At 43.1% G+C, this 18,097-nt stretch overlaps 1 protein-coding gene across 13 annotated transcripts in view; it reads right to left on the bottom strand.

The window, feature by feature from the left end:
* Positions 1–7,699: 7,699 nt before the first annotated feature.
* The window catches only part of EPHB1 (EPH receptor B1), a 347,409-nt gene continuing 337,011 nt past the window's right edge, over positions 7,700–18,097 (bottom strand). For 12 of the 13 annotated variants that reach the window (XM_083443210.1, XM_083443209.1, XM_083443212.1 and 9 more), the window contains one exon: positions 7,700–8,123. In XM_083443210.1, the coding sequence (XP_083299336.1) occupies positions 7,859–8,123 (265 nt within the window). In that variant the 3' untranslated portion in view covers positions 7,700–7,858. The remainder of the gene's footprint in view (positions 8,124–18,097) is intronic. The other variant, XM_083443202.1, reaches the window with a different exon arrangement.

Here is an 18,097-nt window from a genome sequence, read left to right as displayed (position 1 = left end):
TAAGTGCAGTAGGCCTGTGCGGCCTTCTCTTACTCCCTTCGCATCAGAAGGCTGTCAGTCAGTCTCCAGGAAAGGTCTCATGTGGATTTCCGTATTTCTCATTTGCTTGAAGGGCTCTTGGGGAAGAGGGAGCAGCACAGATGCTTGCAGGCTGCTCTTTGCTGCTTAGTGCAGAATGGCAACCAGTAATCAGCTTCCTGGCAAGAAAGAGCCAAAGTCACGACTAGCCAATTGACATTACCAGAAGCATCCATGCAGGGGCACCGACTTGCCCCCCACATTCAGGGGACCTGGCGTCGCATGATGTCATATGGACGATGTCATGTGCCAAGTGCGGTGCCAAGGGGGCTTGGAGATACTAGGGACTGAACCTGGAACAGTCTGCCTGCAAACTAGTTACTTTTCTATTGTTCTACTACCTTCCCTGTGTATCCCATCTAGAGAAAGGTGGACTAGAAATGTGATAGATAGATAAATAAATAACCACCTCCAGCAAACAGCCAACATAATCTGTATCACCAAGTGGAGCTACTTATTGAAGATGCATCCTGATGTAAACTTCTGCATGGTGTTAACTGAAGACCAGTGCTGTTGCTGCTGGATTGTCTTATTTGACACTCTTTATAAGCCTTTGTAAGACTGTGAAAGGCAATAATGGGCAACGGATACTGACCCCATGTGATTGTATGATGTTGCTAATTTCCCTGAAAGATTAGCATGAAGAAGTCCTGCTTCACTTCATTCAATAATTCCAGAACAGATGAGGAAAGTTGCCCATGCCACGGGCCTGTGATATGGTCCTCCTGTGCTGGATCCAACTGGAAAACTATTTACAGAGTCACCTTCATTGTACAACAGCAGTTAATATTGGGAGGACCAACCCTACCATTAGGCAGGGAGAAGGTAAGCACCTTAGGTGCCAGATATCGGCAGGAGGGGTGACAGCAATCCCTGGCTGTTTTTCCTGCATTCACCCCAGAACCACCACTATCCCATTCTATTGCCTCACAGCTTGCTCCCCTGCCTCAAAAGCAGACTTGCTACTTCAGATGCTCTGGAGTACTTAATCCTGTATCTCATGTTGAAGTAGCTGCCAATACAGTCAGCTTTCCTATGTGGAACAAGGAGAGAGCGCCATCTTGTCCTTTGTTTCAGGTGGCAAAATGCCTTAGGCCTGAAGGCTGGCCAAGGGTCCTAGTAGTAGCCCTGCTAACTGTTAAGCACATTTCAAGACTAAGTTGGGTAGCTTCTCCAACCTCTCACCCCACATCTAAGAACATGGGAGGATGGCTTCAAGAATTAAAGAAGGATACAGTTAACATAGGAACGCGGGTGGCGCTGTGGGTTAAGCCACAGAGCCTAGAACTTGCCGATCAGAAGGTTGGTGGTTCGAATCCCCGCGACGGGGTGAGCTCCCATTGCTCGGTCCCTGCTCCTGCCAACCTAGCAGTTCGAAAGCACGTCAAAGTGTAAGTAGATAAATAGGTACCGCTCTGGCAGGAAGTTAAACGGCATTTCCCTGTGCTGCTCAGGTTCACCAGAAGCAGCTTAGTCATGCTGGCCACATGACCCGGAAGCTGTACTCCGGCTCCCTCGGCCAATAAAGCGAGATGAGCACCGCAACCCCAGAGTTGGCCACGACTGGACCTAATGGTCAGGGGTCCTTTTACCTTTACCTTTACAGTTAACATAGTGCCATTTAATCAGAGTTGCTATCTTGTTGGCATCCATCTGTCTCAGGAGGCAATGAAAGAATGTTCCTTAGGGGGTAAAGTCAAACCATTGTAGAGTTACAGACAGTGCTATTTTTCTGAGGAAAGGTGGTGGCGCTCACCAAGAACACTTGCCTCGTTCTCTTAGGATGGCAATGGTGCCCACCTGAGAGGTGCTGGAACTGAGTTCTGGCGAGTTCTGGTTGAAAAAAATGCCCTTGTTACAGCACCTGCTGTGGCTGTAGAGACTGATACAGGAGAGACATGTTTTATTGCAGATGGGCTAGATGAAGGCATCCATTTTTGCTATCATGTGCACAGAAAAATGCTCATGCTCAGGGTCACTTTGCTCTTAACTATTGAGTTGACCTTGTCTTTGGCAGTTTCTATTTCTGCCACCAAGATCAGGAAAAAGATGACCACCGCTTGAAACCAGCACAAGAAGTTCCACAGAGGAGGCAGTGAAGACATGAAGCCCATCACAGAAACATCTTCAGACATCCTTGTCTGCTGTGCACTACATTTATTGAGCCAGTAGAGTTCCTGTAATGAAGCTAATGGAAAAGGCAGCAAGATTACTGAGATTTCTCATTTTTGGAACGAAAGCAGGAATATTCCTCCTGTCGTCTTGCTTCCCTTATTAAGGTAACATTATTGTGCATTATGGTACCATCTTCCCTAAAGTGCCTGAAGACATCCTGTCAGGAGGAGATGCTTTACATGTCGAAGCTGTTGGCGGGCTTTGTTTTGTTTTTTTGCTTATCCTGTTTAATGCCAAGAGGCACATATAATACAGAGAATTCGTTCGGAGCCCAGATCAAATATCAGCCGTTGTGGTGCCAGGCTTCAGCTCTGTGATGAGAGGGGAAGTAATTGGATCAAGGTGTTCCACCTGAGGCAAGCAAATAAGCCCCCTGGGTCCGCAGACTCTGAAAACAGCTGTTGACTAGGGGGGCAGTCAAACAGCAGCGGGTCACCTGGGCATCCTTTCATTAAGATGGTAATTGAAAACCAGTTCACAACAATGGAGTCAGTGTAACTGCCTGCCCACGCACAATTCCACAGAGGAATATGCAGATTCCAGGGATGGCGCTGCAGCCACATTCCAAGGCTTTTGTCTCAGAAACATCTGGAGACTGTCCAGAATGCCTTCTGCCTAGGTTACATATGGTGGAAGTGAGCAACTCCAATAAGGATGTGTGTGTGTGTGTGTGTGTGTGTGTGTGTGTGTCAAAAAAACCAACACACCCAAAAAAATCAGAATAAAAGAAAGTGTGCTTCATCCATCAGATCAATCACATCCAGAAGCTCTGCTCCCAGGGGTGTTTCCTAGTCTGGCAGACTCCAAATGGCAAGTAATTGGTTAGACACCAAGCAAGTACCCAAGCTGAAGGCAGACAATAGCTTTTAATGGTAGGTCTACAGTTACGTAGTTACAGCACACGAGCCCTGCCATTTCCAGCTAGCAGTATTTCATGCCGTAGGGGTGAACCCAGCCCAAGCTTTAGAAAGCAACTGCCAGTCAGAGCAGGCAGAAGATCAGTCAAGATAATGTTGGGGTACTTGGAGAAGGAGGAGGAGGAGGAGGAGACACCATTAGGCAAATGGATGAGTGGCTACGGCTGCAATGAGTAAAGTGGTATTTTGTGAATTGTTATGAGTCGTTGCTTTGTTGTATTTTAAGGCCTGTGCTATTTTAGGGATGATGTGCATTCTTTTTACCTTACCGGACTTTGTTGTTAAGAGCCACCTTATTAAATAACCATGAAGCAATTCCTTTTCTCCTGCCGTCATTTCTGTCAAAGAGTTTTGTCGCTTTTTTGAAGCTCCAGAAATCTTGCAAAAATTGTTTCATGAAAGAAGGCTGGGGGTGGGCCAGGGAGGGACATGTGCCAAATGTGCAGACCATATGCAATGGCTCAACTGCTAATGTGTTTCCTCTATAACTCCATTGTTTTCTCCAAGGATCACAGCTCAGTTGTAGAGCATTTGCTTTGCATGGAGAAGGTCTAAGGTTCAACCCCAGCATCTCCCCTGCCTGAAATCCTGGGGAGTTGCTGCTGGTCAATGTAGACGGCACTGAGCTAAAAGGAACAATGGTTGGGCTCAGTATAAGGCACCCTATGGTGGCGCTGTGGTCTAAACCACTGAGCCTAGGGCTTGCTGATCGGAAGGTCAGCAGTTCGAATCCCCGAGACAGGGTGAGCTCCTGTTGCTCGGTCCCTGCTCCTGCCAACCTAGCAGTTCGAAAGCACATCAAAGTGCAAGTAGATAAATAGGTACCACTCCGGCGGGAAGGTAAACGGCGTTTCTGTGTGCTGCTCTGGTTTCACCAGAAGCAGCTTAGTCATTCTGGCCACCTGGAAAAACTGTCTGTGGACAAACGCCAGCTCCCTCGGCCAGTAAAGCGAGATGAGCACCACAACCCCAGAGTCATTCGCGACTGGACTTAACTGTCAGGGATCTTTTATCTTTACCTTTATGGTGTTCCTTTTATTAGCACAATTTTCTCCCCTCAGTTCTGTTTCTTCTTGCATCCTGGTTTAGGTACTTCTCAGGGGTCATGCGGTGAGCAAGATGATGTCACAAGAGTCTGTAGGCAATTAGATTTGAAATGTGATGATGTCACAGAGGGCAATTGAGAGCAATTCAACCCTTATGGCAAAGAGTGATGGGAAATCTTAAGTTGTTTCAACTCAGCTGTGGTGTGTGTGTGTGCGCGCACACACACAGGCCACCTTCTTTGAGGAAGAAACTCCTTTTAATTACTAGTCAAACACCTCGAATAATCCAGGCAGATGCTTCCCTTTTATGCAAATTGGCACATAGCTTTACCATTGTGCCATAGTGTTCTAATTCTAATTACAGTCTAGCCAATGATCCTACTGGGCACACACCTCTCTCTCTGTTACTCTGTTACTGTATATATTTTATCTCACCCAGAATCTTCCTGCTTCTTTTTGTCATCTTTTTTTCTGTAGATCTGCCTGCATGCTTGGCAAATGCACTGGAGCCAAACATCTGAGTACAGGACGGATTATGGGCAATTCTAGCTAAGCTTCCTCAAAGCTTACAGATGGTTCTTCATGGTTGGGGTTACCCAGTGGCAAGAAACATGTCTAGCCTCACCACAATCCCAATGTTTCCATTGAGTCCAGTTCTTTATATTGATCCCTACACATGAAAATGAATGCCACTCATGCCCCCAAAGATGAAGTTGGTGCAAATTACAATGAAAAGGTCAAGATTAAACTTTGGAAAGAAATTTATGATAGCACAAACTAGTTCATCATGAAACAGACTGCCTTGGAAGTCTAGATTTTCTTCAGTAGAGGTGTTTAAGCAGAGAATGGATGACCACCTTGTTTGGATGCTGTAGCCCTGGGTTTCTTGTATCAGGAGTGGTTCGACTAGATTACCTTTGAAATACCTTCCAACTATGTGAGTCTTGAAATTTTGCCTTGGCTTGCTTCATATTTTCTAGCAGCTTTCCTATGGTTTTCTTCTGTTCCAGTTGTTATTAGAAGTTCTGTGGTATCTTTCTGGAAACCCAAGCACACCCTGCCTTTCTGAGACAACAGAAACTGGGAGCCTCTCCTTTTTTGCAAGTAGCTTCTAAGTTGACTTTACCACATGACCCTAAGGCTGTGTACACACTACACCTTTAAATTACATTTGAAACACATTCTTTCCCTCAGTGAATTCTGGGCACTGTAATTCACCTCTCAGAGTTATAATTTCCAGCAGCTCTTAACAAACTACAGTGCCCAGAATTCTTTGAGGAAAAGAATGTGTTTCAAATGTGCTTTAAAGATACAGTGTGTTCACAGCCTGAAAATGAAAATCTCGGAGGTCCATCTTGCCACCCGAACAAATGAGAACAGGGGATAATCATTAGTAAGAAAGGGTAGTCGAGAAAAAGACACAAACCACTTTTAAAACCAGCCTTTAGGGGTCATTGCAAAATTGTCCATATCCCCTGTAAATTAAGTTCCACTACAGAGAGCACTCATTTTATTCCTCTGTCAGAGTTCAGCCACCCAGTCCTAGAGTTACTCCACATTGATGAAACATTAGCCTAGGACACAAATCTGTCTAAACAGACAATCAGGTTTCATAAATGGCTTTGGAAACAACAGCATTATAAAAATGTCAGTCCCTGAATGAAATCCATTCCCTGATGGGTGCCCTTGCAATTTCCAGTTGCCAGTCTAGGGGTGAAAGGGAAGCACGGAGGGATGCCTACTTGAGGGCTCTTGTGTATAAGAATCATAGCTGTCAACTTTTCCCTTTTCTTGTGAGGAATCCTACTTGGAATAAGGGAATTTCCCTTAAAAAAGGGAAACGTTGACAGCTATGATAAGAATGGGGGAACTCTCTCAAGCTCTTGGTGAAAGCTGCTTTCTGGGAAAGCTACTTTACCCAGTAGAGGGCCTTGAACAAAGTTTAAAAAGGTGTGGTATTTATGTTCTGGAGTAGGGCAAGTAATAAGGGTTGACCAACTACTTCTTACTTGTTTCATACTTCAAAGATAGCCATGTTGGTCAATAGGGAAAAAAACTCAAATTTCACAGTGTGGTGACATCTTTATTAGGACCAACCAAAATGTCATAAAAGTGAGCAAGGTTTGAGTTCTCCAGAACTTTCCCCCAGGCAAAACAGAGTGGAGAGAAAAAGATGGTGTGATGTTAAAGCCACAATATATGCCCTTTGAAACTACCTTAAGAAGGAATACAGGACTTGTGAAGACTTGATTAGATTTTAGCAATTGCTAGGTGTTAAACAGTTTTTCAAGATACACTAAGGTGTACTGGGCCAATGAAACAAAAAATGGCTGATTCCTCATTTAAAACAAACAAACAAACATCCAGTGGTTAATCAGACCTACTTGTTCAATTTCTACAATTCCACTTTTTTTCGCAAAACATATTTAATTTGTTTCAAACTTCCCCTTTATCAGCCTTTGCAGATACGAGTGACTCAGCATTTATTTACTGCAAGTTCATATTTGAGTTATAATTAAGTAAGCAAAGACACAGTCCTACGCACACTTGCCCTCAGAGTATGTTCCCACTGAAAATCAGTAAGTTTTATTATTTCTGGGTTAATATGCATAGGATCGGATTGTAAGCAACCCACATTCCTCTTTTTTACTCTGATGCACCTAAATTGCAGCAATCTAAACTACTCTGACTTTTCTTCCAGTTCCAGTATGTTGCAACTTCATCCCTGCTCCTTTCTTTCTCACCTTAAAAAAAGCAAGTTTGGAGTAGAAAGCTATTTGGCATCAACTATCTCTTGAGCATCCCTGTGAGTCATTCAAAGGGGTGTGGTCCAAATGGATATTATGCCAATTATCTCAAAACCCAATAAACTTTTGGCTGATATCTGATTCAAGTACAAAATCACATATGTACCAAGCCAATTACAAAGTGTGCACAAATTTCAAATCTTAAAGTAGATGGAAGCAAAGGCCATATGACTTTTTCATATATGGAAATTAATTTCTTGAAACACGCAGGCTCCCTTTGTAAGGCAATGTTGTTTGTACTTTGGTATCTTTACCCAAATATAACAATATTGCACAAGAAAGAACCCTTAGAATGAAAGGATGGCATTCAACAAAGTTTTACTCCGACAAGATTAGGGTTGCCATCTCCCCCAAAGTGAAAATCTTTGTTGTCATATGTCCAGGTTTTCCAGGACATTTTTCCGATTTGGACACCATTTTGATGGTCTGGGAAAACCTGGACATATTACAGCCCTGCAGTAGATACACTGAAGTTTATGAACCTAATGTAGTTGTGTTTGTTAAATTTCAATGCACAGAACTTAGTTGAATGCCACCCAAATATGTTGATGTTCCTACTCATGCAGATTGGATTCTGCTGCTAATACACAACATGCCATACTCATAAACCAGCCCCCCTTCCCTTCAGATAGCATTCTTCAATCTCTCAGCTACTAAAGTGGGTTTTTTTCCAAAATCAAGGTTATTTCGTAATTTTTATTGAGTGCAATTTTCAGTTTTTAGTACAATATTTTTTTGAAAGTTACTGTTACAAACTCTGACAATTTTGACACAATCAACAAGTTGAAAGGGAACGAGGGAAATGTACAAGAAGGCGCAATCCTTTACAGACATCTCATTGGCTATGTACACGGCGGGGCCTCTGTTGGCTGGGACAGTGCATGCTACTGCGGGAGGACTCTTCCTTCCTCTGCTCATCAGGAGGGAGCATGTTCTTGACACGAGGGCTTGGCATCACCCTCAGGAGGTCACAGCTCATCTGCAGGGCATGGCCAGCTTGCCAGCGGAAAACAAGGACAGGTCTGCGGTGGTAAGCTTCGCTGTCAGGGCTGGCCTCTTTCCATGTCCTTCCGGCATCAAACAGTGGCATAAAAGTGTTCCTAAAACAACAGCGGGCAGAAACGAGAACAAGAAAAACAACAAAAGGGTTAGCTTTTTAGTTTTTAAATCATGCATACTCTTATAGCACTGTGAATGCAGACATATTGATGGTGAAGGAGGAAAGAGGAGTCCTATCTGTTGTCACCTATTAATTTTCACCTATTACGGTAATTTTCATCTATAATTAATCAAAATTTTATATTGACTAAAACGATGGCAATTTTTAAAATGAAGTTATTTAATGTATTTCTAAAAATACAGATAAGCACCATCTCATAAGAGATGATAAGCACCCTTCTATCTCACTCTGAAATGAATGATGCCCCTACGAAGAAGAAGTCTACCATAATAAATGTGTCACCTAAAGACAATTCCCCCACATAATAATTGTTTCAGTTCTGTGCAGATTCATGCAGATGAAAACATATAGGCTCAATCAGCTAGACTTTATTTATTCAGGTGACAGTACTAGTTTTAGCAAAGGGTACTGGCCCCATAATATGTTCTTTCCATAGGATTATAGTTGCAGAGGCTTCTTGCTACTGCTTAGGAACTAACTACTACATTAAGTACTCCTACCCAGTGCAGCTCCCCACTATGCAGAGGTGTTTGAGGGTTCTGGTACAACTGCATCAGAATATATGCCATCATTATTTCTTCTGGGACATGAGATTCCTTTTATAAGCCCTGCCACAGCTAACTAGCTTCCCAGGAGATCTCTGCTTTTATTGGTTCTGGAAATGCTGCAATACTGCCAAAAGGTAGTTCAGAACAGTTTCCAATGTCTTTAGAGCACCTCTAGGGTCTCCTGTCCCTGAATTCCCTTTTTTTATCATTCATTATATTTTAATAAATTTCAGAAATTTCACATATACATTCCAACACATAAAAACTTGTTATTGGGTTTATTTCAAATTCCCCTCCTGTTTTCCATGGTGTTTTTAATTTTTCAGCCTTGCTGCACCCTATCACTTGTCTCTGAATTCCTGATTGGCTGGCAAAATCTGCCATCTAAACTCACCACCATTATATTGCATGCATATACTGGAACAATATGAATGCACACCCATACACACAGAGTCTTTATCTTGCCATCTATACCTTCTGTCTGCTCTACTCTAGCCTACCTTTTCATTTTGAATGGACAATGTTCCTACTAACTTTTTCCAGAAATCAGCACGGAGTCAAAGGAAGTCCTGACCCAAATGCCTTTAAAATTGGTATCTTGAACCCAGCTTTGGAGTTTCTAGCCCATGTGTCTTCTTGACACCTTTCCCATCAGCCCGAAAATAAACTACAATGTTTTCTAGTGCACTGAGAGTTGGGGCTAAGCCAATGCTCTGTGCTCATGTAGGAGAATCAAGCTCTCAATGACAGCATCTCTTCACACTGATCCCGTCCCTCTCCCCATTCTTTACTTTTTTAATCCATTATACTTGGGGCAGGAGGAGGGCAAAATCAACAAAGCTCCCTATATCATCCTCAGCCTCCCTGCATGACTTTTCTGTGATTGTGCTATTAAAGCAATCTGTAAAGGGTGAATAATATTACAGCAATAACGTACTTGGCCCTCAGCTACATTGATTTCTTTTCATGTTTCATTCGTAGGAAATCAGGTGTGGGGGGCAATATTTCCCCCCCCTTTCCCTTTTCTCTTTGGAAATACTGTGGTTTTCCTTGACCGCCCCTCCTCTGGTTTGATGCTAGGCAGAGGAAATTACCCCTTGCCTCCACTCTTTGCTGCAGATTAGCTCCAGCTCTTGGATATGTTTGCTGAAATCTATGCCTCTAGGCAGTAGAGTTAATAACAGGAGAATTGACACCTCTATTGCCCTAATGCCAGCATGAGCCATAACTTTAATAAAACAGGGTTTGCTTAATGTTGCAGCAGTAATAACCCCTGTCCAAGGTTGCCTCCTTCCCCCTTTGTAATTCTCTCAGAAATGGCGCAAAAATGGCCTGCATTTTACCAAAAGCTCTGCATTGCTTTGGTGCCCACCTACTCCTCAATTTCAAGTTTGTGATGGGGCTTGAGAGTAAATAATTTGTAAAATGGTTTAGGAAGTGCAAGCAACAATTTGCATGGATTTTGAGAACCTTGACTCACCACATATCCCTTGCTTCTGCATTAAAGGGGTGAAGAATAATCCTTATGCCAGGAACACCAGACAGATAATACAGATGTATGCACCAGAGAACTGAATGCTGAATTATCTGTTAGCCTTGCCCTGACCCACTTGTGCCAGGCCGTCTGCCGTTTTCATTCTTTTAAGCCCTGGATATAAGGTGAAGAGCTGTAGCTCAGTGGTAGAGCTCAAACCTTGCATGCAAAAGGTCCCAGGATTGATCCCTGGTGCCTCTCTCCAATCTCATACCCTGGAGAGCCACTGTCACTCAATGCAGATAACACTAAGCTAGGTGAGACTCAATATAAAGCAGCTTTCTGGGAGAAAAATTAGACCAATGTGCTGGACAAATGCAGAATGGGTGGCTCTCCTAAGGAGTTTCCAGCACTGATGATTAAGGTTGTCTCTTAAAGAAAGAAATGGCGCATCATCCACTTGTGTAGTCAGTCCTGAAAAGAGCAGCAAAGGGTTGCCTGTTACCCATGCCGTAACAGAGAAGTGTAGCCCAGCAGCAAAATCCCATTATTTAGCCACGTCAGGGGGGCAAAGATACTTTTAATATACAATTGCACATTGGAAACATAAAACCGCCACATTAAATAGCAAAGCAATTGACCGCTGTGTCCCCTTGCCTAGCTCCTGATAACTAGGGGCTGCCAACACAATTATACTGGGGCTTGTGTTCCACCATCCTAACTTACTGAAGCTTAAAAAATGTCCCTGCTGTGCCTGACATTTTGCTTCTCTTAAAATTCATCATCTTTTGGAATCAAATCATTTTTGCAAACCTAGGTAGTAATGAAACTTTTATTTATTAATCTGGGATTCACAAGGGGGAGAAAAGGAGAAAGGGGGAGGACAGAAACCAGTCAGAGAGAAATGCAGAACAGGGAAGCTTGTGGAAATTACCCGACAGGGAAAAAGATAAGTGCGTATGATAGGGTTAAACAGGCAAAGCTTAACACGAATAAAATCTCAACTGAAATCAGTGTGATTTACTTCCAGAGTTTAGAAGCAGGGTGAAAGGAAGACAGGAGTGTAACCAGAGGATAGGTGTAGAGTCTGCAGAAAGGTATATCAGATGGAGCCAAGCGTATGTCAGAAACTGAGCTTTACAACCCAATCTAAACTGGAAAGTTCATCCTATTGCTTTCCATGAGACATACTCCTAAATACATGTGCACAGGAAAAGATACCCATCAAGTAACAATGAAATGTCTATCACTAGTACCTGTATAGTACAGGAACCCCTGAAAGTATTATATATCTTGGGGGACTCTGAACTGAACCAACTGAGCCTCACTGCACTCCTGTTTCTAAGGCTGCCCCCCACCAACATCAAAGGTAGGATACAGATTTTGCCTCCCCTGCAATGGTGTCCAAGCGCAGCACTCTCCCCCATAGAAAGGAATGTCATCCATTCACTTACATGGAGAAATCAAAAGTATGTGTTCAGGAGCTCTACCCTGCCCTTTGCCTCTGGTAATACCAGCGAAGATTTCCCCCAACTGCATTTCAAATTACAGCCGGTCTATTGTATCTCCTAGGGCAAAATGGGAATCAATGATGATGATTTTGCATTATTTATGTACTGCTATGAATCTCTATGGTGCATTACAAAGCATAAGAAGATAAATCCTTGCCCTCCCCAGACACCTTACAAATTAAAAATTGACACAGGGGAGGGGGGGCACTGCATAAAGGCACATGCAAACAGGGAAGGATATGGGTTTATTTCAGTCACCCATACTTAGGAGTAGTTACAGTACGTTGGGAGGGCCAGGCAAATGTGGCTTAATTGAAAAGATTGGTTTTGAGGAGAGATCTGAAGGAAGGAAGAGAAGCAGCATCCTTCAGATGTTCTGGGAGACAGTCCTGAGCTTAAAAGGCATCAAGAGCAAACAAATTCATTTGAGGGGGCAGAAGATCTTCAGATGGCTAAAGAGTGAAGGTCATAGGCAGGGCTGCCACAGGATATGATGCAACCAGAGAGATAAGAAAGGGCAGTGAGAGTGTAGAGGGCTTTGAAGACAAGAGCAAGGAGTTTGTGCTTGATCTGGGAGAAAGCCAGAAGCCAGTGTAGGGATTTAAGGAGGGCAGAACCATAAAGGAGAGGAATGATTTTGGCAGCAAAGTTGTAGACAGAAGGGGGGGGGGACTGAAGCAAGACAACGAGTGGACCAGCGTGGAGACCGTAGCAGTTGTCTAGGTGATAGTTGACCTAGAGTAGTCAATGAAGGATACAAGGGGAGGAGATTGTAAAGGGGAAATCAACATGACTTGGCAACAGTACGATGGCAGGCACAGAAGGGAGAGGAGTGAAAGATAAAGCCAAAGTTTCATTCCTGGACAAGAGGAGGGTAGGTGGTGACATTGTTAATAGATACAGAAAATGATCTGAGGAGAGGTGGAATGCTTAGATAGCAGTATGAGACATTTACCCTCAGACATGCTAAGTTTAGAAATCAATGAAATGTCAAAGTAGAAATATGAAGCAGTTGGAGATGCAGAACAGGAGGGAGACAGGTCTGGACCAGAGAGGTGTAGCTAGCTGTCATCAGCATGTAGGCAGTACTGAAAGCTATGGGATTTTATGAGGACATTCAGGGCCGGTGTGTCAAAGGAAAACAGCAGAGGGCCAAGAACAAATATCTGATATAGCAATGAAGAGGATGTTAGAGGGGAGTTTCAGGAGGGTGCAGAAACCAGATTGTAGGGGTCAGGAGAGGAGCTGGAGGAAAGGAAGTTGAGACAGTGGAAGTAAGCAACAAGCTCCAGCTGTTTGGAGACAAAGAGAAAAAGGGAAATTAGTTGGTAGGTGGACAGAAAGGAAGGGCCAATGTATTATTATTATCTTTTAAGGACAGAGGAACCTGTGGGATACTTGAAAGCAGCAGGAAATAAGTCAGAAAGCAGAAAGAGGTCGATAATTTATATGGTGGAAAGGCAGGAGAATGGAGGGGCAGATTACAAGAAAGGACAGGATGAAGGAGGCACAGGAAGAGGTGGATTAGGGGTGAAGTGAAAACCGAGCCAGCTCCTATCTGCCTCTGCATGCCTCTGTAAAAGAGGTGGTTTTTATACATACAATGTGAACAGATTCTCAGGTTTCTAAGACTATTCCTTGCTGATAGCAGTAGCAGACATAATAATCTATCCTTGAGCTCAGACCTGCAGCCTGGAGAAGACTGTTCCACAAGAGACTATGATATAGCTAACAGTGATAAAACTACACTACTGAGATTTATTTGAGATTAAATGGTCCAATAAAAGTACAAAATGTTGTTAACACATCATATAATCTCTAGGCCAAACAGCACCCCCTGCTTCAAATCTTCATGTGGCGGAAGCAGCGCTGCAGAATGGTGCACAGATGTTGTTACCCGGCTCCAGTGTAGAGTCAGTGTGGCTTCTGTGCCACAGTAAATTACAAGGAAAGGAGGGGAATGCCGGCTGTACAGATTGAAAACATGCCTGCAAATATGGAGTAATCCTGGAATAGGGTAGGCAAGATGAAAGGGTGGGGAGAGGAAGAAGCCAGAGCAGCCACTGTTGCCTCTAATTGTTCATACAAGCACTCCCTGGTTAGTTGCCCTAACAATGTCATCTCCCTAGGGAATCCCAATTGTCAGCTGCGTGCAGTTTCACACTTCACAGGGAGGATAATTTGACAGCCACAATTAACTCAAATGGGGCTTTGATTCTATGAAGGGAGGCCATCATGTGGTTAAAAGTTATATATAAAAAAAACTACTGTTAACACTGCTCCCCACCAGGTGTGTATGAGACAAAGCTCATTAATTTCCAGAAGTACTTGAAAGGGAGAACACAGAGCAAAGACACAAAGGAAACTGCAGTAAGGAACATAGCTCTCCACGCGGGGACAGACTCCCCTTGGCTTTTGCCAGGACGGATGCAGAGTACAATTCAAAGTTCTGGGAGAGGCTGAGCATCCCCTTGGCAGGCAGTTGACTCATTCCTCCTAGCAGAATGTGTGCCAAGAGGAACATGTTCAAGAGGGCCAAGAATAAAAGAATCAGCACAGCAAATATAGAGATGAGGTTATTCTGGATGGCCTCATGCTTTTGTGACCGTTTCCTGTGAAAAGGCAGGCTGCACAATCCCTGCACGTTCAGACTACATGGAATGAACTGAGGAGGAGGGAACAGGGTTGTAGCAGTAGGCCCTGCTTCCACACCCAGTCCAAATATTATGCGTCATGCACCAAGCCTAAACAGACACTGGCTCTCTGTGCAATCTGAGGACCTGTGGAACTTCACATATTCCGGCTGTTTGTGCACAGGCTCTGTGAACTCAAAGCCAATGCAAGAAAAGGGTTTGTTGCTGACCTCTGCTATCCCACTCACCCTACTTCATGTTCAGTGCACACTGACTGTAGTGCACATAGCCAAATTAAGACCTCCCCAAGGTTCAGCTACAAAGTTCATTACAATGGACCTTGCAAGATGACAAAAATCTCATGCACCAACCTCTGAAAACAGAACTTCGACAAATAGGATTTTTAAATGCTTATTGCATTTGCCCTCACATTTTGAGCATGTGGCTCTTCTTCTGTTTTTTACTGTGGCATAACTGAGGTTGATAGAAAATGAATCCATGGCAGGGAATCTCAAGCCCTTTCCCACCTGCCAGTTCTCTCCTACAACCTCCTCTCTCACCAATGGGAATGCCCTGTGCAGATGGATATGTAGGTCAAGAAAATTGCTGGGAGAAAGTGGTGAGCAGAGGTCATTTCCCCTACTTTCTGCAGCAAATCACTTTCTTCTTGCAAATGAAAAGCATAGGCTGGGTTTTGGAGACATGTTAAAATCTGCTCTCTTAACCCTTTGGCATTTCGTGGAATTTAATCTAAAATTTACCTTACAATCTACACATTTGCATCTCACTACTATTTAAGAACTGCCAGGAATGTTTACTTTGGGTTTTATTTTCTCCTCTAAACAAGTCATAAAACTATTAAGAAACATTCTGTATGAACTAAACTAGGCAGCTCTGCAGTTCCTCCCTTTTTATTTGTTGAATAAGATATGCTCTGATATGACTCAGAATAACTAAGGAAGGGAGCAACAAATGAAGAATCTCAAGACTGGATACAGTAACCAGATTTGTTCTCCACTTCTCTGCAATTTTCAGTAAGTCAACAGCCACTCTAAAATTGATGAGTTCCTAGTACTTTAGATTCCATAATATCTGGAGAGTCTGTGAGATTTAACAGTAATCAACCATAGATCATAGATATGATGAAAGGAATTTGCAAATAATTCTTGTTACTCTCTCTTTTTCCCAGTGTGTGTGTGTGCGTGTGTGTTCTAATTTGCTACAGATTCAATGCTTACTTCCTAATTACTGGACTCACTTTCGCCCTGACAATGGCATTATATGCTTGCTTTGATAAAAACTGGGAAATGTAAGGAAAGTAACTAGCACTATCAGAAATGCAACCATTACACAAATAAGATATTTGTGTTTTGAAAGTACAGCATCTACATGGAGAGGGACAAGCCGTGTAGCCCCCTTTTTAAATACTACAGTGTATTTACACTGCATACTACAGTGCAACTCTACACACAAAGATTACGCAACAGTCTACAATAATGACAGCAACTGTGGTCTAGTTATGTTTGGAGGAACATACTCCTCAGCACGGTATATTGAAATCAGGATAATAGAATCATAAATCGTAGAGCTGGAAGGGACCACAAGGGTAATATAGACCAACCCCCTGCAATGCAGGAATCTCAACTAAAGCATTCATGACAGATAATCATCCAACCTCTGCTTAAAAACCAGCAATGAAAGGGAGTCAACCACCTCCTGAGGGAGACTCTTCCACTGTCGGACAGCTCTTACTGTCAAAAAGTATTTCCTGAGGTTTAGTCAGAATCCCCTTTATTGTAACTGAAAGCCATTAGTTTGAGTCCTACCTGCAAGAGCAGGAGAGGACAAGCCTACTCCATCTTCCATGTGACAGCCCTTTAGATATTTGAAGATGGCTATCATATCTCCTCTCAGTCTCCATTTCATCAAGCTAAACATGGCCATGTCTGTTTATGGTTCTCCCTCAAATAGATCAATGGAAGAAGCAGACATTCTGGTTACATTTTTCATAATATGTTCCTATCATCTGTCTCATCACTACCACAGTTCTTTACCATTAACTGGAAGTTCAGCAGAAGCACCAAATATTTTGGCCTGTGAGTCACCCCATGACAGGGACAGAGAATAGGCACAAATCTAGAAAATGGGATGGACTCCCTTCAGACTAAACCAGTGCATCTATTCAATGGAAGAATGGGGAAATCATGGAGGGGGGAATGTGTGCAAATCCCAAATTCAGTTCTATATGCCCCTTCCTAAAAAGTTATTGCAAAAGTTCGTTGTTTTTTTAAAAAAACTGAAAATACTATTATTTATTTAAAGAGGGGCTAGTGGTGTCTTGTACCAATTACTCATCTTCCTGATAGTCTTTGGAAATCACAATTTGCATTTTAGATAAGAAACTCTCCAGGCATCCTCCTCCTGCAACACAGCTCTTGGCATGGGCTATATTTCATGCTGTCAGTCCCACTCATTGCTAATTAGCATGGAGAATTGCAGTGATGTTAACCATAATTTTCATCCCTTCTCCCCACCTTCAAAACAAGGGTTTGGTTACCTAATGAGACCCCTGAGGATAATCAGAAAGAAACAGGGACAAATTCAATCATGGTGCAGCCCTGGTAACTTCAGTGCTATTACTAGCAGAGGGAAATAGTTCTAAAGGGAAAAAATAGACACAATACACCAATGGGAGAAATAAAAAGTAAGGGGGAAATTATTATTTTTTAAAGTTATAGGAGGAGTAATTTGGCATAATATGCAAGTCCACAAGATGAAGACTGGACATTTGGTGTAGCTCTGCTATTAAATTTGGCCACTGGGTCTCTACTTGTCACACTGAAATTCCAACTTAAAATGGGGGGAAAATGCTTATGTATTCAAAATGGATTTTCCCAGTATTTTACAAATATCACACCTGACTTTAAAAACGTATGAGATAAGAACTATTTGGGCAATAATGATGATAAGGATATGCTATATAATTTCCAAATGCACTTTTAACTTCCTCATATGTGGACCTGGGATTTGGAGTCTGGTTACATGTCACAATCACCACCTGAGAAGTAGCCAGGGTGTGACTATTGAGTATCTGAGGCAGGCTTCCCCAGCCTTTTTGGCCAGAGAGCACATTTCAAAATCTGTGGAATTGCGGGCAGCACCAGTCACACAATAGCTGCTAAGGGGTGTGTGTGGCATAACACTAAAAGAGAGAGACAGTTACCCCTGACAACCTTAGGCTTACCATGGGAAGTCAGCTATGTCTTTGCTGCTCCTGAATCACACAGTATTGATTTTGCATACACACTGGTGCTGTTGCTGTCTAATAGCAGCAAGGAGCATATTTCAGCACCAGAATGAATACACACACACACACACACACGGTGGCCATGCCTTTTATTTTACAGAAATCATTTCGAAGGTTCCTGTACATCTTGCCCCTTAACTTTCTTTCCAAAATAAAAAAAATTCCTTCCAGTAACACCTTAGAGACCAACTAAGTTTGTTACAGTCATACATCAGTTATAGCCACTTCAGGTTGCCTTTTTGGGGGGTTACGTACCGCCAAAACACGGAAATACTGGAATGGGTTACTTCCAGGTTTCAGCAGCCGTGCATGCGCAGAAGCACCAAATCACAACCCGTGCGTGCGCAGACGTGGGTTGCAAATGCTGCTGGTTGCGAATGTGCATCCCGAATGGATCAGGTTCGCAACCCGAGCGTCCACT

Source organism: Podarcis tiliguerta, assembly GCF_965153285.1.
Source record: "Podarcis tiliguerta genome assembly, chromosome: 5".
NCBI lineage: Eukaryota > Metazoa > Chordata > Lepidosauria > Squamata > Lacertidae > Podarcis > Podarcis tiliguerta.
Note: the sequence above shows the minus strand (reverse complement) of the source record. Positions and strands in the feature narration are given on the sequence as shown.